This window comes from Bubalus bubalis, chromosome 23 (assembly GCF_019923935.1).
Source record: "Bubalus bubalis isolate 160015118507 breed Murrah chromosome 23, NDDB_SH_1, whole genome shotgun sequence".
Lineage (NCBI taxonomy): Eukaryota > Metazoa > Chordata > Mammalia > Artiodactyla > Bovidae > Bubalus > Bubalus bubalis.
In genome coordinates, this window is record NC_059179.1 from 24,263,743 (window position 1) to 24,288,168 (window position 24,426).

At 49.5% G+C, this 24,426-nt stretch overlaps 1 protein-coding gene and 1 pseudogene across 1 annotated transcript in view; one reads left to right on the forward strand and one right to left on the reverse strand.

Annotated features, from left to right (window-relative positions):
* Positions 1-9,084: 9,084 nt before the first annotated feature.
* LOC123331353 lies at positions 9,085-10,360 on the reverse strand (annotated as a pseudogene).
* A 367-nt stretch (positions 10,361-10,727) lies between these two features.
* Positions 10,728-24,426, forward strand: part of NEURL1 (neuralized E3 ubiquitin protein ligase 1) — a 75,666-nt gene continuing 61,967 nt past the window's right edge. The window contains exon 1 of the mRNA XM_006067741.4: positions 10,728-11,143. Within this exon, the coding sequence (XP_006067803.3) occupies positions 11,059-11,143 (85 nt within the window). The 5' untranslated portion in view covers positions 10,728-11,058. The remainder of the gene's footprint in view (positions 11,144-24,426) is intronic.

Genomic DNA, 24,426 nt, shown 5'->3' on the forward strand with positions numbered 1-24,426 from the left:
AAATATATGACTGACACAAAACAAAATAACCAAGTTGAAACCTTAACATTTTTCCACACTTTAATTTTTGGTTCTCACCCTATAGGTTACAGAATGTGAAAATTTTCATTCATTCACAATACATTTCTAACTCCTTTTCTCAGAAGAAGAAACAGTTGAGCCTGGTTTTATAATATTTTCACCTTTTTCTTTTAAACATGACTGACAGTCTATAAAAATGGACTTTCTGACCAAAGTGAAATGAAGGGTTCCCAGATCCTCCGAGGGGGGCTGGTTTTCTGGTGTGGAGGTCCTGCTGGTGGTGGCATTAGACATGGGGATGCTGGGCCAAATGCAGAGACTGGGGGTGCAAAAACAGGTGAGTTGCTCTCTGGGGAGGGGGCACACATCCAGCTGGATTTTCTGAATTCTATTCTTACTCCATAAACACCAAAGACAGTACCTCTGGGCACCTGCCTTTCTCCTGTTGCAGCGCTCACAAACTCATGAGACTTCTCAGACATGTTTGGGACAGCCCTGGGCCGGGAGTGGCAAGTCCCAGGTCTGAGAGTAGTTGGGTGCAATGGCCTTGCACCCTCAAGCTCTGGCCACATAACAACAGCTGCCCACTGGACATACGCAGTGCCCACAGCCAGGTGCTGTGCTGGGCACACACAGGTGCCCGCGTCAGGTACCAGACACAGGCACTGGGGCGGCTCAGTGTGAGCTGAGGTGCTCTGAGGAGGACCTCCAGTTGCCTTAAGTTTGGGGAGATTCTCTCAGTCCTGGGACAGAGTGTCTGCTGGAGATCCAGTCCCAGAATGAAAGATGACAAAGTGGCCTCAGGGAAGCAAACGTGCCCAGAGGGTAACCTCTGGGTGGCTAAAGAGCAGAGCTAATTTCTTTACTGACATATTTTCATTATAATGAAGTAGTTAATGGAAGCTATCAGGATGTATTTGCTCCCCAAATTCTCCTTCCACTTTGAAAGAGGAAATCAAGCAACCTGTAAACATTTAAAAGGTGTGTTGATTGACTTGAAGTCCCCCTCCTCAAAAGCCTGACAGAGACAAAGCGGATTCTAATGGAGGTCTAGCGCCACCTCCTGGTGGCCTGAGCGAAACGGAGAGGGACGACTGGGAAGAGAAGATGGGACACGCAAGGCTGCTTACCCCGCTGAGAGAAAACGTTCCACAGGCTCCTCTGGTTGGGAAGAGAGGAAGCTTTCCACAGTCTGAGGTGCCTTTGGGTGAAGGGTGAAGGTCGGAACAAGCGAGCACCTCTGGCACCTCTCTTGGGAAAGGAGGATAGAAGTGAGAGGCTACCCAAGCAGCAGTAATGGAGAAACGTCTGTTTCATGTTCTGCATCTGGAGATGAAGGGCGTTTGAACTGACTGAAGGCTTCTGACTTAGTGGAGGTGTGTCTCCAGGCTCCTGAAAGTGTCTTCCAACTTTTACCATGAAGGAGTTTTAAATTTTTATAGTCTTACTTATCAGACTTTTCTTTTACGATGCTCGGATCATTGTAACATTCTTAGAAAAGATTTCCTGCCAGATAAAGTCATTCCTGGCTTCCCTGGTGGCTCAGACAGTAAAGATGCTGCCTGTAAATTGGGAGACCTGGGTTCAATCCCTGGGTTGGGAAGATGCTCTGGAGAAGGAAATGGCAACCCACTCAAGTATTCTTGCCTGGAGAATCCCGTGGATAGAGGGGCCTGGTGGGTTATGGTCCATGGAGTCACAAACAGTCGGACACTGAGTGACTAACACACACAAGGTCATTTAAAATATCTCTGTAGGGAAAAGAAAATGCGGGGATATTACATCTACTTGGAGCACTTTTCTTTGAGTTCAGTTTTGTTATTTTTAAATCTATTTTGTGTTCATTAGTGTCCATGTGCTTCCTGACTAACGTCTGGAGAGCTGAGCCAAAGCCCTGGGGAGTTTTAAGGGTCTCATCTGTAGGAGGGGGCTGGTTAGGGAACTCAAGGGAGGACACCTCCCTGGCAACAGGTGTCTTCCTCAAGCTGGCACCTAAAAGAATCCCACTCTGGGGCAGGGATTTGGACTCAGACCATCCTAGGACTGAACCTCAGTGCTTCATTTATCAGCTCCTAGTCAAGTATCTTAACTTTCCTAAGCTTCAGGATTTTCATCTTTAAAATGGGGACACTGTTGCTGCTGCTGTTAAATAATAATACCTACTTCACAGGGTTATTACCAGGCTCACATGAATTAATACAGATGAAATGCTTAGACCAAGACCTTGTATATGTGACTATGTGCTCCATAAATATCTCCTGTAGGGACATCCCTGCTGGTCCAGTGGTTAAGAATCCGCCTGCCATTATAGGGCACATCTCTGGTCCAGGAAGATTCCACATGCCCTGGGGCAACTAAGCCCACAGGCCACAACTACTGAGCCCGTGCGCCTAGAGCCCATGTTCTGCAACAAGAGAAGCCATTGCAACGAGAAGCCAGCACACCGCAACAAAGACTAGCTCCGGTTCACAACTAAAGAAAGCCCACACTCAGCAAAGAAGAGCCCGTGCAGCCATAAACAAACAAACAAACAAATATCATCTGTCAGTATTACCTGAGCCAGGGACCCTGGGATGAGTCTAGGGATGCTGGACTCCTTTGAAATCACTAAACAAGTTTCCCAGATAGGGAGACGTGTGGTCCTCTTTCTGGCATCGCACGTTTTTCTTTCTGCTTCTTGCAGGAATCTCCACCTGTCCTTTTGTGTGTGTTAGTTGCTCAGCCATGTCTGACTCTTTGCGACCCCATGGACTGTAGGCCACCAGGCTCCTCCGTCCATGGAGTTTTCCAGGCAAGAATACTGGAGTTGGTAGCCATTCCCTTCTCCAGGGATCGAATCCAGGTCTCCCGCATTGCAGGCAGATTCTTTACCATCTGAGCCACGAGGGAAGCCCTTTTAGATCCAGTCTTAAGAATGCTTGGCCTCAGGCCTGGATTGTATCCATAGGTACTGTAAGTCCAGGACTTAGGCCTATGGACTTTCTAAGGGTCTACATAAGACTGGAAAAAAAATCCAGTGGCTCCAAATTATGAAAGGAAAACTTCAAAATCAAAATTAAAAAATGTTTACTTAAATGTCTATAAAACAATGTTGTGTCAACCTCATTAATCATTAAACGAGTACTCATAAATATTTCATGATATATGAAGGTTCCTCTGTGTCTTTTCATAGCTTGATAGCTCATTTCTTTTTAGCATTGAATAATATTCCATGTCTGGAAGTACCACAGTTTGTTCATTAATCTACTGAAGGACATTTTGCTGCCTCCAAGTTTTGGCAATTATGAACAAAGTGGTTAAAAACATGCACACGCAGGTTTTTTGTGGACATAAGTTCTCAGTCCCTTTGAGTAAGTATGCAGGAATACAGCTGCTGGATAATATGCTAAGAGAACGGTTAGTTTTGTAAGAAACCACCACACTGTCTTCCAAGGAGGCTGTACTATTTTGTATTCCCACCAGCAATGAATGAGAGTTCCCAGCGTTCCGCTTGGTGTTGCCAGTGTTCTGGATTCTGGCCATTCTAATAGTTCTGCAGTGGCATCATCGTTTTGATTTACGTTTTCCTGATGACATAAGATATGGACCGTCTTCAAATGCTTATTTGCCATTTTCTTTGGTGAAGTGTCTGTTCAGGTCTTTGGATCATTTTAAAAATGAAGTTGTTTTCTTACTGTTGAGTTTCAAGTATTTTTTGTGTATTTTGGATAACAGTCCTATTTCACATATGTCTTTTGCAAATATTTTCTCCCAGTGTGTGGTTTGTCTTTTTATTCCCTTGACAGAGTCTTTTGGAGAGCAGAAGATTTAATTTTAATGAATCAAGCTTTTCAATGATTTCTTTTAAAAACCTTTTTATTTTATATTGGAGTAGAGTTGATTAACAATGTTGTGGTAGTTTCAGGTATAACACAAAGTGACTCAGTTATGCATATACATGTATATACTTCTAGTCCAGCTCTTTTCCCATTTAGGTTGTCACTAAACAGAGCAAAGTCTCCTGTGCTGACAGTAGCCGTAAATTGTCACTACATTGAACAAAGTTCCCCGTGCTAACAGGAGGTCCTTGTTGGTTATCCATTTTAAATAAAACAGTGTGTACAAGTCAGTCTCAAACTCCCTAACTGTCCTTTCCCCCAGTCCTTTCCCCCTGGTATTACCAGTTCTTTCTTTCTTGGTTCATACCTTTGTCATCTTTGCAAAAAGTCATTGTCAAAGCTAAGGTCGTCTAGATTTCTCCTATGTTATCTTCTAGGAGTTTTACAGCTTTGCATTTAACATATAGGTCTGTGATCCATTTTGATTTAATTTTTGTGGGTGGGGGTGTAAGGCCTGTGTCTAGATTTACCCTTTTGCACGTGGATGTCCAGTCGTTCATGTAACCATTTGTTGAGAAGATTACCTTTGCTCCATTATATTCCTTTGCTCCTTCATCAAAGATGACTTGACCGTGTTTGTGTGAGTCCATTTCTGGGCTCTTTATTCAGTTCCATTTATCTGTTTGTCTTTTTTATCACTAGTACCATAATGTCTTAATTACTGCAGCTTCATAGTAAATTTTGAAGTTGGCTAATGTCAGTCCTCCAACTTTTCTCTTCTTCAATATCCTGTTCATTACTCTGGGTCTTTTACCTCTCCACAGACACTTGAGAATCAGTTTGTTAACATCTACAAAATAACTTGCTGGGATTTTCCCTGGGATGTATTGAATCTATAGTTCAAGTTGGGAAGAACGGACATCTTGACAATATGGAGACCTACTAGTGTGTTCAGCCCTAAACTTGGCCCTGGGAGGTAGGAAACTATACTGGAGTTAAGGAAAGCATAGGACAGGCTCCCTCATGGTGTTGGCAAGGAAACTGTACCCCACACAATGCTAGATGTACAGAGAGTGCTCAAAAGGGTCGCTGGGGCAATGAACGGAGCTGAATCCCAAAGCGCCTGGAAACAGGGCAGTAAGGTGCCCATTCCGTGCTAAGATGGTTAGCACAGACTCCGGTCCTTCAGAGGGAAGACCTGGCCTAAATGAAAACTTTGTGGCAAAGATACTGTCGAGAAGGGAGCCAGCCAGAAAGGCTGGTCTGGGCAAGGCTCTTGGGCTTACTGAGTGGCTGTATTGATAGGTTAATTCACTGACATTGATTCATTGATTTGTCAAATATTTATCGAGAATCTACTATGGTTCAGGCATTCAGGGATCTCCCATCTAACACATCCAGCCACCCCCTGCAGTTCAGGCAGGACCACTTCTGTATGTGTTTTCGGATGGTGGTCTGATGATGTTAGCTATGGGCTGGGCCTCAGAGCTGCCATGTATCCTAGCCAGGGGTGGCCGAGGCTGTTTCCTGTTTAAAGGCTAGCTTCTCAGCAGGGAGGGCGATGTCAGCTGTTGAAGTTTAAGGGAGCCCTGGCTCAGCCTAGATGAACTCCATCTTGTCTGCCCAGTGGGGGACCATCCTGTGGCTTGCTCTGGGCTCAGTCTCTAGGGGTTCAGGAAAGGAAGAAAGGAAGCTCTCCATCAAATATTTTATTATTTTATCAACATGGAGACTCTTGAAGACTTGAACTGATCTGGGAGATGTGGAGAGTGAGAAAGGAGGGGAGGAGAGAGGTGAACCAGCAGGAGGAGACTGAGCAAGGAGCAGCAAGGGCAGAGAGACAGCAGGACAAGGGTGGAACAGGGAAGAGGGGGAAGAAGTGAGAAAGACAAGAGGAGGGAGGGAGAGAGAGGAAGAAGGAGCAAGAGAATGGAGCTGGTCAGAAGGGAGAGAAGCAAGGGAGAGAAGGGGCGACGGGGGCCAGAGCTGCTGCTGAAACTGTCCCTGGGTCCCCGCCTTGGGTCCCCCCCCTTCTCCTGTGCATTGGTGTGAGCGCTCACAGCATCCACGCGGACACACGTGTACACGTAGCCAAACACATATGCACTGATACCCACCCCCTTGGGCAGAGCTTTCAGAATCTACACTGCTAGGGAGGCGGGGTTGCCACGGTGACAGGTGCTGGAGCACCACCTTATGGGTATTAATAGCTTCCATTGAAGCCACCAAAACAGTGACTTCATCCAGACCTTCTTCCTGGCAGCCTCCTTCTCTCTCCTCGCTTTGTAATTGGGGCTGGGAAGGGCCCCCGGGGCCTCAGAGGCCACTTCCCTGCCTCCTGGCAGCCTCTTTGGTGAAGGATGCTTGAAGTCTCGGGGATTCCACCCAACGTCCAGGGGAAGAAGGGTGCTGTGGTTCTTTGCTTCTCTGAGCTGGGTCCAACCACCACCCCTGCCAGGAAAGGGTTTCTGAGGCACAGGTCCCCTGGAGGGGTCACCCTCAGCTGCTCTGGGTCCCGTGCAGCCACACCCACCTCCTCTAGGTCCCTGCCTGGCCAGAGACCTATAGTGAGTTGACAGTGGTGTCCCCCCTGCCCCCCACCATAGCACAGAGCTCCTTGGGAAAACTAGGGCCAGTCTAGGGAGATGACATAAGGCGGCGGTCCCCAACCTTTTTGGCACCAGGGACTGGGTTTGTGGAAGACAGTTTTTTCACAGATAGGGTGGGGGAATGATTCAAGCACTTTACACTTATTGTGCACTTTATTATTATTACATTGTGATATAGAATGAAATAATTATACAATTCACCATAATGCAGAATCAGTGGGAGCCCTAAGCTTGTTTTTCTGCAGCTAAATGATCCCATCTGGGGGTGATGGGAGACAGCGAGAGTAGGGTTTGTGCTCCTCTGGGAATCTAATGCTGCTGCTGATCTGACAGGAGGCAGAGCTCAGGCAGTAATGTGAGGAAGCCCTGTGGTAAAAACAGATGAGGCTTTGATCACTCACTCACCACTTGCTCACCCACCACTCACTTCCTGTCATGTGGCCTGGTTCCTAACAAGCCATGGACTGGTACTGGTCCGTGGCCATGGTTGGGGACCCATGACATAGGGTACAAGATTTCAGAGGCATCACACTCAAGCCTGAGCAAGAGCAGGGTGGCTGTTCATTGCATGGTTCTAAGGGCGAGTGCCTCCTTACATTTCATCACACAGGGACGCCTCGCTCATCTCACCCTAATCTCAGCTTCGTGGATGCTCCCATTATCTCCTCAGCCTCTGAGATCAGGGGATGTTTCTGTCCTACCTTCAGTTCCCTGCCTCAGTCCCTAATGCCTCTGGCCCTTCTGTGCAGCTCCCTGGGTCAGGCTGTCCTGAGCAGCAGAGCCTCTGGACCCCTCAGGCAGGCACCGGTGTCTGGTCCCCTCGTCTCCCCTTCTCTGTGACCTTCTCCATTTCTCCCCTGCTTGGCCCAGAGCCCCAGGTTTAGACCACATGGGACCCATGACATCCCTGCCTCCCTACCATGGGGCCTCACCAGCCCCCATCCCTTCTATGTCCCAGCCCATCCCCCCAAGGAAGGGAAGGAGATGACAAGCTTCTCCCCCAGCCACTGTCGGTAAATCCTACCAAGGGCTTGCACTTCACACACCCTCCAGGGGAACTAGTCTCGTCTATACAGTCTTCAGATTTATTCTGATGCCAGCAGCAGCCTAGAGTGACCTCATTCCAGCAGGCTTCAGTGGGTATATGAGAGTGTGAGAGTGTGGGTATTTGTGTAGAAGTGAGTATGTGAGAGAGAGTAAAAGTGTGTGTGCAAATGGATGAGTGTGCTGCCATTCAGAGCCCATGGATTTCTGATGCATGAGTCATCAGCTGGCGTGAGCCTCGGGGAGATACGCCCATAAAAAGACAGCACCCCTGACCTGCCACGTCCATTCTGCAGCTGGCTGGGCACGTGATCCTGGGCATCTAAGAGGCTGGGGGCGGAGAAGGGAGCTGTCTTTCCCTCCAGACCCCAGAGAGCAGCTGTCAAGGATATTTCTAGCTCGCCTGGAGTCCCAGACATTTAAGGATGTGATGCCTGCAATGGGGTGGGGGTGGAGGGCAGGAGAGGGGAAAAAGGGATGGTTCAGAGGCTTTCCTCCCACGCCTCTTGGTGGAATTCGCCTGGCAGCCAGGGGGATTCGTCCATTTCACAAGCAGTGTTGGACAGTCTGTCATGTACTAGGCACTCTCTTGGAGACTGGTGACATCATGGTGAATGGAGTTGACCTGCTGCTCCCCTCACCTTGGGGGGAGGTAGACCATAAACCAGGAGGAAAAGTCTACTTTCAAATTAATTCCAGAAGATAACACAGAGTAATGGTATGGAGCGTAACTGAGAGTTGGGGGGGTTCTCTGGCTGGGCTGGTCAGAGAAAGTCAGGAGGTGATACATGAACTGTGCCTGAATAATGAACAGCTGTCACATGGAGACTTGCAGAAAGAACCACCCAGAAGAGGATGGATGACATGCCCGAAGCCAGCCCGTGTCCTTGCTGGATTCTGGATCAGAGTTGTTGAAACCAGTCAGGGAGCTAGAGGTGACAGAAAAGGAAGGCAGATTCCCTCTCCCAGCAGGACCTTGGCTCATCTTCTAGCCCTGACCAGACAGGGAGAAGGATAGTACTGTAAACTACATGGGAAAATGATCTGAAAAAGAATGGACATATGTATATGTATAACTGAATCACTTTGCTATACACTTGAAACTAACACAACATTGTAAATGAATTATACTCAAAAAAAAAAAAGAAGACAGGGACAAGAAGATGCCCCCCTGTCCAAGTAGGAGATGACTCCCTTCCCTTCCTGCAGATCCTAGTATCAGTGCTGAGCTTCAGGATGGATGAGTCATTTGAACAGGTGACTTGCTGAAGGCCCTTTCCTCCAGGAAGCTTTCTTTGACTGCTGCAAGCCACAGAGGCCCCCCACCTTTTGGAGCTGACAGAACCACTCAGTTCAGAGTTGGTGGTTCTCTGACAGTTTGTTCCTGAGATTTGTCTCTGAGGCTTGGCCCTCCATCCAGTCTTCTAGGTCCAGTCTGTGTTCATCTAAAGGCTCCCCAAGCCTTTTTGTGTCCAGCAACTGAACAGCCTGGGGTTCTTGATCTGAGCCTTTGTCCCAGTGCCCCTTGGAGCTGATGGACAGCAAAAGGGTCAGGTGCTGGGTGGTTTTTTTTTTTTTTTTAAATGGACAAGTTATTTAATTAGGTTCTTTGTAAGAAGTTCAGAACACTACTTTGTGAGGATAAATTCCATTTGTGAGAGCAAACACAGAGCGCAAGTAGCCCTGGAGCTGAGGGACAGCTTTGATTCTTTGCAGAATTTATGAGTCCACAGCTTTCTGATCAACCTTGCGCTGCTCTGTGATCTCCTATTTCTCTCTGTGTTGGAGATCTCAGCCTTCTGCTGTCTGGGTTTATGCAGCTTCTTCTTCTTGAAGTAAACGTTAATGAGATGTTCTGGGATTTTCACACCAGCGATGTTGATTTTGGTGGAGGTGGCCGTGACAAATCTCTGGTGTGTTCTACGCAGAGGAACTCAATTGAGGGACAGAAGCCCAGTCACAAGTAACAAGCCACTGCCCAGATGCTTCAGGAAAATGACCCTCTTTCCTGTGTGGTGCCCTGTGAGGATGATCAGAATAGTCCCGGGAGAGATGCCGCTGGCACGCAGCTTTTTCACAAGCTTACTGAAGGGTTTTCTGCCGTGACTCAACAGCTTCTGAGGCACATCTTCAGTAGGGTAATACCTAGGCGTTTTGTGAAGTCTGACCACTCAGGTACCACCATTCTTGTTGCCACCAACTGGTTTTGTGAGAGTAGCAAGAACTCGAACCTTTTTTTTTTTTTCGACCGTGGATTTAGCTGCTGAATACTGTCTCTTGTACAAGGCCTTCCTGGAGTATGTAGCTGATCGGAATATCTGCCAACTCCTCTGACCAGGACAGGGTTTCAGCTGCAGTGGGGCTTCCCCTTCTTAACCTTCTTCACCTTTTTAGCCTTGTCGCCAGCATCAGCCTTCTTGGTTTCAGGTTTTTTCTCCTTAGTATCCGGCTTCTCAGCCTTTTCAACCGCCATCTTGCAAGATAGGAAAGAGTGGGTGGGACTCTTAATCTCCCTTCATTTATTCAGTCATCCATCCACTTAAAAAAAAAAGTGTATATATATATATATATATATATTTTTTTTTGAACTTTTATTGTATGCCAGGTACTGTACCTGCTACTAGAGAAATCGGAAATAAGAGTTACTTCGTCCCGGGCCTGGTATCCAGGGAGCTCACCGTTCTTACTGTATGGTTTTCCTTGTTTTCAAGACCAAGCGCCACTGTTGGTGAGGGGAATAAACCCAACCCTTGGAGCCCCGATCTCTGTCTGATATTTGACCCCTATCTGCTCCCCCGCCAGGCCAAGAAGGGCTAGAGTTGGCCGGGAACGTCGCGCACCCGGCGCCACATCTGGCTGAGCGGGCGCGCGCGTGTCGCTAAGACGCTCATTCACCGGCGCAGCTGTCACCATAACAACCGGAGCGAGGGAATCCTGGCGACGGCTGGGGGCGGGGGCGGCGGTCGCGCGGGGGACCTGGTGGGGGCGGGAGCGCGGCGTCGGGGGCGGGCGGGAGACCCACCACCGCGAGAGCGCCCAGCACACCCCGCGCTCCTCGGAGCCCCGCTCCATGTCGAGCCGCCGGCGGGAGGGCACCACGCACGTCGCCGCCTCGGTCGTCCCCGCGGGCGGGGACCCAGCCGGCCGCCAAGCCGCCGAGCCTCCGGGCAGGCCGAGCCGCTGAGCGCCCGCACCAAGAGCCCCGACTCTATGGCCGGGGGGAAGCGTGCCGGAGCCAACAGCCGGAACCCGAGCGCCAACGGGAGGAAGAAGGGAGCCCCGGGCGCCACCGGCCCCGGCCCAGGGGCGCGCCCGCCGCGAAAAATGGCAGGCAGGTAGCCGGCTCGCGCGAGGAACCCCCGCGGCGGGCAGGACCCGCCGAGGACCGCGGAGCCCAGACACAGAGAGGAGAGGAGCGGCCCGCCCGCCCCCCGCCGCAGCCCCACCAGGGCCCTCCCCCGGCGGCGCGCGCGCTCGCGCGCGCACACACTTGCACACCGTACCTCTGCTCCAGCCCAGCCTCGCCTGCCCCCTGCGAGTGCCGAACCCCACTGGGGCCGGATGCCATGGGTAACAACTTCTCCAGTATTCCCTCTCTGCCCCGAGGAAACCCGAGCCGGGCGCCGCGGGCCCACCCCCAAAACCTCAAAGGTAAGGCTCCGCCGGGGCCGGGCTCAGCTGGCGGACTGGGGTGCAGGTGGAGGGGCAGGGAGAGGTGGAGGGGTGTGGTTGGGGAGGCCACACAGGTGCCACCTGTTGTGCGTCTTTGGAGATGGGAGATGAACCTCTGACCGTTGGGGGTGCGCTGGAGGTGGGGGCCTGCCGGTGATGATGGCGAAAATCAGGGAGGATGGCGTTCAGTGGGGTCTACGCAGTTCTCCCAGCTACACCAGAAACGTCACTGGAGTCCCCTCAGGCCACGGTGCTAGGCGAGCGTGCAGGTGCAGGGGGTGAGGAAGGGCATTTGCCTGGTGGATGGGGAAGTGTGGCAGGGTGCTCAGGCCGGCCAGCTGTGCTTCCCAAGAGAAGTACCACGGTCTCCTTTTTCATCTGCCCATGGCTGGAGAGGTGATGGCTGGAAACACTAGTTGCCTTTCCGATTGGAGGGTCTTAAAAATACAGGGCCGAATAATAACAGCCTGGAAGAAGGGACCAGAGCTGCAGAGTCCTCTGCAGCTATTGACTTTTTGTATCCACTGAATCAGCTTGGTTTCTGGTTCCCCAAAGGCTAGATGTCCAGTTATAACTCTAGAAAGGATGGGCTGAGAGCCTTGAGACAGATCTCAAGGTCTTTGCCCTCTTAAGTCCACCGACCTACTCAGCACCCTAAGGGAGGTGCCAGGCCCTGTTCTTTGCTTTACCTCTTCAGTGCTGTCTCTGACCTTTTGAAGACTCACCTGGGCCTTCCCAGGCCCTCAGAGCCCACTGATTCCCTTCAGAAAGCTCCTTTTCTATTATCCTGAAAACCAGCCAGTACTGACTGGGCATTCGGATGACTAAGAGTCAGGAAGGGAAGCTCTTGGGCAAGTTTACAAAGAACTTTCACAAATACCTTTTCAAATGAGCAAGGAAACTGCTCTGCATAGTGCTCAGAGCTCGTCATACCCATTTCACAGTTAGGAGAACCAATGCTTGTTTCAGGATCCCAAAGCCAGAGCGGCAGAGCTAGACTGCAGACCTGTATCTTCTGTCTTGGAATGCTACCCTCTCTTTTGCTGGACAGTTAACCTTCAGAACTGGGGAGAGGAGAGGAGACAGGACCACAATCCTGCATCCTAACTCCGACACTTCCAAAACCACATCTCACTCACCTTGGGCACATCAGTAGGTTTGTTGTGTCTTTCTGAAAATTAGTATGGTGGCACACATCAATCCCTTTAAAAATATCATTTTCATTGTGATTCTGCCTGCAGAATCGATCCTGAAGAAATGGAGATGAAGGCAAATACTTGTACACGAGCCTAGGATGCTATGGCAGTGTTGTTTGTACTAGAAAACAATCTAAATGCCCTGTAATCATGGTGAATCCTCTTGGTGGAGTATTATGCAACCTTTAAAATAGTATTTTTGAAGAGCATTTGATCACTTGGGAAAATGCTCACAGCAGCATAATGACAGTTGTAAGAAGCAGTGGCAAAGCTGCATAAACAGTAGAGCCCAATTTTGTTAAAATGTCATGGATGCCCCTCCCCCACAGAAATCAAGCAACCTTGGAAAGAAAGTTTCCAAAAGGTTAACCATGGTTTCCTCTGGGTAATGAGATCTTATTAGAGTTTTTCTTTTCTTTTTAATATTTTGCTCTTTTCTAAAATTTCTACAATAAGCAAATATTAATTTTGATCATCAGAAATAAGCTGTAAGTATTGTGGGCAAGTATCATTTTTAATCATCAGAAATAAGCTGTAAGTATTGCATGTATGATGACTTTCTGAACATTGAAAACAGATTCCTAATGATGGTGGAACTTGTGTTTGTCATCCAGTTCAATGTTCTCTCTTACAAGGGAGAGAAATGAGGGGAAGGGAGAATGATTTGCCCATTTACTCAATGGGCCAGTCAAGAGAAGGTGGCAAAGTCAGGCTGACTCCTTCAAGGGCAGGAGTTAGCTGGGGGCCAGTGAGCTGACTTGGTGCTGGAACGCTCATCAATTACCCCGAGAAGGCTGTGTTCCATCCATGACCCTAGGGAAGCCCAGAGAAGGCTTCCATAATTGCACCCCTTTTTTAACCTACAGTTTGGGATTGTAGGGATGTGAAGTCTCTGGGACTGGAGTCTTTGACAAGGGAGGGAGTGGGGAGGACAGGGTCTGAGGCCTGCCTATCTCCCTGCTCCCACCCTAGCCTCCTCCTCTGCCTGACTCCCCACCTGTCTGGCCTGAGAAAGTCGCCTTGTGCTGCCTCCATGATTTATAGTGGGAGTAAATGGGGGAGAAATTTTCCTCACCCCAGCAGTCTCCCTCCCCTGTCCATCTCCCTTCTGGCTTGGTTTTCCAGGATCCATTCTCCCCTGTCCCTAACCACACACCTACAGGAGGGGCCATGAGAATTTTGGTTCTGCTCCTACCGAGGCTGAGATGGATTAGAACATGCCAAGAAAGCTGACTTCTGTCCTTTGTCTAGGGTCTCCTGATTAGGCTTCTCAGCCTGACTTTTCCCCATCCTAAGAGAACCATCAGTTTTATTCTGTGATTGTTTTAATGTTTACTCCAAGTTCCTTTCTAACTATGTCAGCATTGAGCTAGGGGTCTTCTCTGATACATCAACGGTCATCCAGAATTTCACCCCCATTTTATTGGTATGACCTTGATACTGGCTGTGATTCTAAGACTGTCCACCCCAAATTCTCCTTTGTACTCACCCAGAATTTCAACTCTGTTTCTTATCAGTGTCCATCCAGAAATTTACTGGGGGCAGGGAACTCTCAGTTGTTTTTTCTCCTTCCATAATTGCCATTTATTGATTTCTCACCATTTTAATTAAAACAACTGGAAAGGACCTGGCACAATGGGGACCCTGGGACTCATTAGAGATCTGAGGTTGGTCTGGCTGTCAGGCTGACATGAAATGAAGCTCTTCCATCACCTGTCAGGTGGTAGACTTCGGTCTTCTTCCTGAAGACACCCTGACCTCACTCCACTGCTGGTGATTCACACTGGGGTCTGAACAGTGTTGGTCCAGGAGTGTCCACGGGAGAGGTCCAAGGTATAGATCCTGGATAAGGACCAACAGATAGTTATGTAGAGCTGGTTATGTCCCTGGGTCAGGGATGAGGGCTCGTGACATCCCTGGACATTCACAGAATGAAGATCTACTTGATAAGGTGGGGCTGAGGGAAGGGATGGCATCAAATACTTGTTTGGATTGTTAAAATCCCAGATATGTGTGAGCAGAGGTCAGAAATGGGGAATCAGGGAAGAATTTGAGTTGGACATGGAAGGAACTGTAGAAATTGGGTAGATGGCAAGGGGTGCAGTGGGAGTCCTGGATATGGACAGGAGGGTAGGGCAAGGGACATGCAGCAAAGGCTTGGGGCAGGATGAGTAAATGTGTGTAGATATTCTCAGTGATGGGCCCAGCGTGACTGGAGTAGGGGGTTCATGCTTCATGGAGACAGATATAGAGAACAGAGATCTTCATCCTTCCCTCTCTCTTTCTGAGTGCCTGCCTACTTGGTGTTTGGTTCTGGGGGGAAGGTAACTAGGAAAGCCTTCGGGGAGGCTTTCCTCCAACTCAGTCTGCCGTGGTCACCCATAGATGGGATGGGGATGGGAAAGGCCACCTCCTGTCATTTTTTTTTTTTATTGTGGTAAAATTCACATAACATAAAATTCACCGTTTTAACATTTTAAGTGGCATTTAGTACATTCACAGTATTGTACAGCCACCGCTCTATGCAGTTCCAGAACGTTTTCATCACCCCAGAGGGGAGCCTGTGCCCGTGAAGCAGTCGGTCCTCATTACTCCCTCGCCTGAATCCCCGGCAACCACTAGTCTGCTTTCTGTCTTTATGCATTTGCCCACACTGGACATTTACCTTAGATGGACTCATAGTACATTTGTCCTTCTGTGTCTGGCTCCTTTCACTTAGCCTAGTGCTTTCAAGGTTCGTCCACGTCCTAACGTGTACCTTCTTTCCTTTTTGTGGCTGAATAACATTCCACTGTGTAGATTTGCCGCATTTTGTTCACGCACTTCCCAGCTGATGGCTATTGAGATTGTTCCGCTTTTTGGTTATTGTGAATTTTGTGCTGTGAAGATTTGTGTTTAAGTTTTTGTTTGAACACCTGTTTTCGGTTCTTTTGGGTCTGTACCACGGAGTGAGCCTTCCATCTTTTTAAAGCTGGTGCTTTTGAATTGGACATTTGACAAAGCCACTGGCTGTGACGGATGTAGGGGGATCATCCCCCTCCGGCTTTGGCTGGGGGTTGCACCCACCAGACATCTGTTGTCTTCAAAGGCTCTTTTCTGTGGTGGCCGAGGCTCCTGGCAGGCAGAGGGGGGAGTGTCTGAGGTTGACCAAGGAGCTTTGACTCTTTGAGGTGGACCAGAGTGAGCTACAGGAACTTGTCTGTCAGACTCTTAACCTCCTCACTGCTATGGGGTCGGGTTGGGGGGTGCATTTGCCTAGGACAAGGTCCTAGCCATTTTTCAGCCTTCACAGCCTTGCTGGTACTCCCCCTCATCTGGGGCCCAGTCCAGGTATTGCAGTAGCTGACCCCTCTGCCTCTCATTCCTCCTTTGATGCTGCGAAAGGGATCCTCCTAAAGTATTCCTTTCATCTTGCCCCTCTCCTATCAATAGTCTTCAGCGTCATGACCCAGACTGCCATCATCGGAAATTCAAGGCCTCCATTCTTTGCTCGACCCACAGATATTCACGCAGCCCTTGTCTGGGCTCCTCACTTGGCTGTCATGACACTTACACGTTGGGTTAGCGCATCTGTCCACCCCCAGCCTTGCAGCAGACAGAGTTGGCGTGGCGAAGGGGTGGGGGCTGGGGGCCTCCTCTGCCACGCCAAGACTTCAGAGAGCTGAGTTGAGACAGCCCCCATGCTGAACCTGGAGCATCTGTCCTGCACACCCTGTTGGGTTTTTATCTAGTCTGACCTTTGAACTCTGTACTGTTAACCATCACAGTAACATAAGAGCAGCCACGTGTGTTGGGTGGTTCTTGGGTGCCTAGTGCTTCCGTGTAGATGATTTCTGAGTGGGGAGCTATCGTTGTCACCATTATAGATGGGGAAAGAGAGGCTCAGAGAAGTTAAATAGCTAATCCCAGACCGCACAGTTTGAAACTGATGGAACTGGGATTCAAACCCATGTCTCTCTGACTTTAGAGTTCACTCTTGCAACCACTATACATTTTGCCACCATAGAATTCACTCTGGGTGGGCCCTGTCTTCCATTGTGTTAGAGAAACTGGGGAGCAGTCTCCTGGCCTCTGGACAGGGCCCCAGAAGAGGGAAAGAGAGTACCATAGGGTTCTTGATGCTCTTTCCAGCCCCTGACCCCTTCCACCTCCTCTGCAGAGAAAATGCCTTGTAGACCCATCAGCCAGTCATCGGACACTTTGAAGGGAACTTTCTGTTCCTTTGGGCCAGTGTTTCTCAAAGTGAGGTTTTTCTCTCGCCTGCATCAGCATCAACTGAAAACACATCTAAAATGCAGGTTCCCAGCCCCCAGGCCAGACCAACTGTCTCAGGATACCTTGGTGATAGAGCCCCCAAACCTGCATATTTAATAGGAGCCCCAGGTCATTCTGATATGCCTCAGAGTCTGAGAACTATCAAGGCTGTGGGGCCTCAGAACACACCCATTCTGGTATTCTTGGAGTTGGGTGAAATCAGGCTTCCCAGAGGAGAGGAGCCTGAAGTTGGATGGAGATTTGGAATGGACATTCAAGGGCATCTTGGTGAGGGCATGGAGGCAAAGGCACAGAAGCAGGAAAATACAAGGTGCTGGCAGAAACAATGAGCAGTCCTTCCCATCTGGGAGGCGAGACCCACAGTGGGGAGATGAACGGGTCTATCTCTGAAGATAGACTGAGGCCAGATCTCACAGGGCCTCGGATGCCAGAATGAGTTTGGGTCGATCCTATTGGCAGTAGGAGCTATGGGTGGCTTTTGAGCAGATGAGTGTAGTGATTTCCTTTAAACTGCAGCATCAGCAGAGAAGAGAGGAGGAGCAAATTAAGCATCTTGAGCTGCTGGGAGGTTAATGGAGCTAAAGGGCTCTGTCCTAGGTCAAGCTGAAAGGGCTGGGTGGGACAGCCAAGCTGACAGCCTCATCTAGGCTTCCCATGGGTGGATCTGGAAGCATTTCTGACCAGTGGCTATGGCCAGGAGGGCTCTTATTCATCAGAAGAAAAAAAGGATTTTTAAGAAGTGTGAGACCTGATGCTTGGCACTATGCTGGGTGCATTCTTGTAGGTTAATTCATTTAATCATTCAGTAAGTGGAAAGAAGGTATTATTCCCATTTTATAGGCGAGAAAACTGAGACTCATGTGTTCTAAGAGTGCTGTCCAGAATAGGAAATGACAGAACTGGGATTTTTATCTAGGACATCAAAGTCCATGAGGGAGAAAATTAGCCTTGGGGGGAATTTCTGCATATTGGGACTTTCTTCTCCCTGAGCATCTGGAATGACAAATGCCTAGTTCTAAGATGTGTACATTGAGGTCCAGGCGCTGGCTCTAAATCAGAGCCAAAGAAGGTGGTGGTGTGGGCACCACCAGGGCAGTAACAGAGGAGGAAGAGGTGGGAGGAAGGAGGACAGGAGCGTGCGGGGCATGCGGGGGCTGCCTCCACCTGGGTGCGCCAGCTGCCTGGGCCCATTTCCTGTTGGCCTGTGAATCTCTCACTCCTGCTCCTGCACACCCAGGGGCTGGAAGCTGAGGGGCTGCTCCTCACTGAGCTGGTTGCTTTGGCAACCCTGGGTAGGATGTGAGTGGTCTCCTTGGTAACGCCTGGGAAAACTGCCTGCAGGGCTGGAGGGAAGTGGACTGGCCAGTGGTCAGGCTGGATGGCACAGGCAGACCCAGGCCAGGCCGCTGAGACTCCAGGCTGGTGGGGAGGGTCTGGCTTATGGAATAGCGGGGGCAGCCTGTTGGCCATTCCTCAGCAAGCCAGAGTCCAGGGGCCTTGGGGGCCTGAAGGTCTACCTGGTGAGACCAGAGGCACTAATGGGCCAGCCCAGGAAGTGGGAGGAGATGGCAGTGAGGGCAGGAAGTGAGGAGAATATAGCTTCTGGATGACAGATCCAGCTACAGGGTTTATTAAAAGATGTTTATCAGAGGTCATTACGTGGATCCTGCTGCTTTAGGAAATGAGCAGGTGCTGATGTCTGTGGGGCAGGGTGGAGAGAGAAGCAGGGCTCAGAGAGGAGGAAGAGTCACTGGAAGGCAGGTGGGAGGCTTTGGCTTTCTCTGCACTCTAGCTGAAGGTCTGGGGGTAGGCAGGGCTCTGCGCTGGGCTCCGGAACTGAAGTTCTCCCAGGGTGAGAGTTGGGGTTCCAAGGATACTCTGATGGGAAGGGCTCATTCTGTTTTTAACAGTGTTTAACAAACACAGACTAAGCATCAGTGATGAGGCAGCTGTTCTCCTAGGCTTGAGAATACGGTAGAACACAAGAAGATGAGGGCTTGCTGCCATGGAGCTCCCCTTAGCTCAGAACAAGAACAGCAAATGAACAAATGAATCAGAATATGATAGCAATTACTCACACTTATGTGCCAGAGACTATGCTAAGCTGTTTATACCTATTATCCCCTTTAACCTTTAGAACAGTCATGTGAAGTAAGTATGATTATTATCCCCGTTTATAGATGCATAGATGGGCTTCCCTGGTGGCTCAGACAATAAAGAATCCCTCTGCAATGTGGGAGACCTGGGTTCGATCTCTGGGTTGGGAAGATGCCCTGGAGGAGGTCATGGCAACCCACTCTAGTATTCTTGCCTGGAGAATCCTCAAGGACAGAGGAGCCTGGCAGGCTACAGTCCATGGACTCGCAAAGAGTCAGACACAAGTGAGCGACTAAGCACAGCACATAGATGCAGAAACTGAGGCTCAGAAAGGTTAAGTAACTTGCCCAAGCTCACATGGCTGGTATGAGGTGGAGCTGGGATTCTAGCCAAGATCTCTCTGACTTTGGCCCTACAACTCTAAAAAAAAAAAAAAAAGAAAACAAACCCACAGCTTTTCATTTAGAACACTTTTAGATTTACAGAATTATTGCAAAATAGTAGAGTTTCCACGTAGTCCATGTCCAGTTGCCTTCATTCTTAGCATCTTACATTAGTGTGGAACATTTGTGACATTAGTGAACCGATATTGAACATGGTTCTTAACTGATGTCTATACTTCACTCTGATTTCTTCAATTTTCCCCCATGTTCTTTTTCTGTACCAGGCTCCCATCCAAGATGCCACATTGTATTTATAGCTACTACATTTTATATATACAGTTGTGTTTTCTTAGGCTCCTCTTGGTTGTGACAGTTTCTCATAGGTTTCTTGCTTTGGATGACCTTGACACTGTTGAGGAGTGTTGGTTAGATATTTTGTGGACTGTCCTTTCACTGGGATTTGTCTGATATTCTCATGATTAGACTGTGGTTCTGGGTTTTGGAGAGAAAGGCCACAGCAGTGAAGCCCATTTTAGTTGCATCATATGAACAGTAAGTGTCATCAACATGACTCACCACCGGGGCTGAGGACCTTGATCACAGGCTGAGGTAGAGCTCATCCGGCTTCTCCACTGTGAAGCTGAGGGTGCACTTTCCTCTCCTCCACCTTGCACTCTTTGGAAGGAAGTCGTGTGTGCAGCCCGCACTACAGGCGGAGAGTTGTGCTCTACCTCCGGAGGCTGGGGCACTACTTTAACTGTTCCATCAATTCTCTCTTTAGTTTCTCGTCTTTGTCATTCAGTTGCTCAGTCGTATCCAACTCTTGGGGACGCCATGGACTGCAGCACGCCAGGCCTCCCTGTCCTCCACCATCAGTTTCTTACACAAGCACTGGTATCTGGATGAGGACTGTGAGAGAGAAGACTGGGAACTTGGGGGAACGTGACCTGGTCTTGAGGGTCTGGGTAGTGAAATGACCAGGGAAGTGATCTGAAAATGAGTAGGGGTTGGCTTTGTGTTCCTGGGGGCAGGGCTGCTCCTGCCATGTTGGGTGTGGAACTATTCATTTAGCATCCGTGACCCCTGCCCATTAAATGTCACTGGTCACCTGTGTCATTAAAAAAACAACTCTCCAATATTTTAAAAAGCATCCCAGTAGGGGAGCTCCCTGGTGGTTCAGTGGTTAGGACCCTGTGCTCTCACTGCCGAGAGCCTGAGTTCAATCCCTGGTCAGGGAACTGAAATCCCGCAAGCTGCGAGGGGTGGCAAAACATAAAAAAGCCATCCAGAGAAGACAGTACCACCCCAGTTGAGGATACTGAGCTGGGTGTGGGGCGCAGAGAAGGGCGCTCCTGGAAGGGGTCTGACACAAGCCCGTGTTGAGGACAGGGCTGGCTCTGAGTATGTGTGTGCTAAGTCACTTCAGTTGTGTCCCACTCTTTGCTACCCTAGGGGCTATAGCCTATGTCCATGAGATTCTCCAGGCAAAAACACTGGAGTGGGTTGCCATGCCCTCCTCCAGGGAATCTTTCGACCCAGGGATTGAACCTGGGTCTCCTGCACTGTGGATGGATTCTTTACGGCTGAGCCACTGGGGAGGGCTGAGTCCTGGCTGGTGTCATCCCAGCCCTCCAGGCCATGGAACTTCCTGCAGAAAATCACTGAATGGCTGCTCCCTTGCCTCTCTACCTGTGGAAGCAAGTTGCTGGTTCCACAGGCTGTCTGTGTGGGGGTGGGGCAGGAGGAGGAGAGAGAACCCTCTTGGGATGATTGAGAGGGGAGGGAAGTATGTCTACTGGCTTTTCCAGATAGCCTTCTTTGCCTCTGTTGCCCTGTCATGCCATGCTGGCTGCTCCAGAGGTTAGGTGGGGGCAGGAAAGGGAGAACATTGCCAGGGAGGTTTCTGTCCTTCGATGAGGGTGGTGGCATTTCCACACGCTCCTGGCTTTCATCTTCGTCTTTCCCCTTGGCTGACCCCCAGCCTCTGCCTGGCATCTACTGAAAGGCTGACCTTCTGCAGGGAATGGGGCTGTGAGTGTGTCTAGGTGGGGGCGTCTGGGTACCCTTGAGAGTGAGGAAAGGAGACACTTTGCCCTTATCAAAGTTGAATGCAACTGTGAGGATGCTCCAGCTGATTCATTTCGTGTGTTGGTGCCCTCTGTGCTGGGCCTGGTACTGGGCGTGGAGAATAGGGAGGGGGGCACTGGATGTCGTCTCTGCCCTTGAGATGCCCGTGGCCTATGAATCGCTCATCCGGTTCAGACAGCAGTGGCAGAAGGGGCCAGAAGCCCTTCTTCTCTGTGGTTGCTTTGCTTTGCTTTCCTTTCCTTTCTAAACCCTGATCTTACCAGCAAATGTCCTTAGAATACATTCTCCCTGAAGCTGGTCAGGTATGTGCATGGGGGTGGTGGAAGAGGCATGGCCACTGACTTCTAACATCAGAACCCAAGTAGACCCTAGAGGTCATTATGTCTTAGCTCCTTTCTCAGCCCTGGAGAGAGGAAGTGACTTGTTCAAGGTCAGACACCTGGATGGACCAGGTGCTAATGAGGTCCTAAGGCTCTGACCTTGCTGGATGACCTCTTCTGGATAGCAGAAGTTAATTCCAGAGGGACACCTGAGGGGGACGAATGCTTGTGGCAACTGATGTGTACCATCCTGAGGGAAGCTATTGAAAGAAGAGAAGGCTTCCCAGGTGGCACTAGCGGTAAAGAATCCCCCTGCCAATGCAGGAGACGCAAGAGATTTGGGTTCAATCTCTGGGTGGGGAAGATCCCTTGGAGTAGGAAATAGCAACCTGCTCCAGTATTCTTGCCTGGAAAATTCCATGGACAGAGGAGCTACGGTCCGTGGGGTCACAAAGAGTCAGATATGACTGAGTGGCTGGGGTCACAAAGAGTTGGACACGACTGAGCAGCTGAGCACACACTGAGCAGAAGAGTGACAAGATCTTGTAGATGCCTTGGAAGGCTCTGGGGCCAGAGAGGGGCAGGGGAGGGCGAGGCTGGAGGCTCCCGCTCCTCCAGGGGAGGAGAGGTGTGGCTTCTTCCAGGGCAGGGCTGTGAGCAGCCAGGCAAGCAGATTGATTTGGGAGACACTTTAGAAGGTCAACTTGAAGATTTGGAGAGGTGCCACCTGTATGGATATGTGTTGGAGGATTGTGACCTCTGGGGCAGCGGTCAGTGAGGCATACAGGTGGCTCAGCTTGGAAGAGCTTGGCTGTACATGGGGAGGGGGCATCTTGGGAAGTCAGGGGTGAGCATGCTGATGTTTGAGTTTTCCCTTGCAAACTGTGTCCTACCCAAGGCCTTGAGACCTTAGAGCCAAGAGGAGAGAGCAGGGCAGAGCTGGCTCTGAGCTCTTGGCTCCATCCCTACCCGTTGGGACACCATCAATAGTTAATGCCCCCTCTGTCTGTCACAGGTGGCTCCCAGGTGGGTGGAGGCGGGGCCCTGGCACCTGTGCTGTGATGTGCCTCTGGCTTCTGCCGTAGCTTTCAGTCCCAACCTGGCCAGGCTTTCTCAGGTGGCTCCTCGCTCTCCATGGGCGCCAGTTCCCCCAGCATACACACACAAACCATAAAAGGTGGCCATAAATCAGCCCAGACAGGCCAAGGCTGCTCTTGTTTTCCCAGAATTGAGATCAAAGCCCCAGACCCTCACCCTGGGGCTCAGTACTTATTAAATTATTAAACTGTGAAGAGAAGGGAAAGCACAAAGGCCTGGATGGATGATCATAGAGTAAAAGAGAATGCGGAAAAATGGCTGAGAAATGAGGCAGCAGGTGGGAAAGGGGAAGAGAGGAGAGAAAAAAAGCTCTTTGTCTCTGCCCTGAGCTTGGAGACTTCACAGGGCTGTGAACCTTGCATTTGAACAGCCTCAAACCACTCCCTCCTACTTCTTCCTCCGATTTCTCATTGGGGTCCCATGACCAGAATTCATAGCCCCACTTTACACAGGAGAAACTGAGGTGCAGATTGTCACAGGATTATCAAAGTCTGTACTTTTTAAAAATATTTATTTATTTGGCTATGTTGTTTGCTTGTGGAATCTTTTATTGTGGCACGCAGGCTTCAGAGTGCGTAGGCTTAGTGTTTGTGGTGTATGGGCTTAGTTGCCCTGAAGCATGTGGGGTCTTAGTTCCTTGACTAGGGTTCGAACCTGCATCCTCTACTGTTAGAAGGCGGATTCCTAACCATTGGACCGCCAGAGAAGTCCCCCAAATCTGTACTTCTGAGTCCTGTTCCAGCCTCTTTCTAGGCCTCTTCATAGGTCCAGAATCAACATTAGGTTAATATCCATTCTTGACCCTGGCTCTCAGGCTAGACTGGAGTTCGTGAAGAACCTCGTCCTGACCCCAGCAGGACCAGCAAGGACCTCTTCCTGCCTGGAGACCCTGGACTTTCCTTTAGCTTCCAGGCGCAAAGACAGAGCTCGGACCCAAGAGAGTGCCTGTCCCTGATGGAGGCAACAGATTCTATCCTTGACTCCTGACTCCTCTTGATTGCAGGAAACAGCCTCCTCCCCCAACCCTGCTTCATTGTAGTATAATTGGTAAATAAAATTGTAATACACTTAGAGTGTACTATGTGTTGATTAGGTATATGTATATATTATGAAATCATTCCTGCAATCAAGTTAATTCTTCTCACATAGTTACTTTTTTTTGTTTGTTTGGTAAGACTGTTAAGATCTACTCTTAGCAAATTTCAAGTATACAAGTATTAGGAACCATAGTCAGCATGCTGTGCCTTAGGTACTCAGAACCTACCTTGTAACTGAAGTTTGTATTTTTAACCAACATTTCCATTTACTCCACCCCCCAGCCCTTGGCAACCACTATTATATTCTCTGTTTCTTTCAATTCAACCCCTCCTTTTTTAGAGCCACATATAAGTGATATTCAGTTCAGTGCAGTCGCTCAGTCATCTCCGACTCTTTGTGACCCCATGGACTGCAGCATGCCAGGCTTTCCTGTCCATCGCTAACTCCCGGAGCTTGCTCAAACTCAAGTCCATCGAGTCAGTGATGCCATCCAACCATCTCATCCTCTGTCATCCCCTTCTCCTCCTGCCTTCAATCTTTCCCAGCATCAGGGTCTTTTCCAATGAGTATATTATATGGTATTTATTTTTCTTTATCTTTTCTGTGGCTTACTTCACTTAGTATTAGGCTCTCCATGTTCATCCATGTTGCCCTAAATGGCAAGATTTCCTTCTTTTTATGGCTGAATAATATTCCATTTATTCACATGCAAACAGACGTAGCTGGGTATACATATATATATATATACACACTATATTTTCTTTATG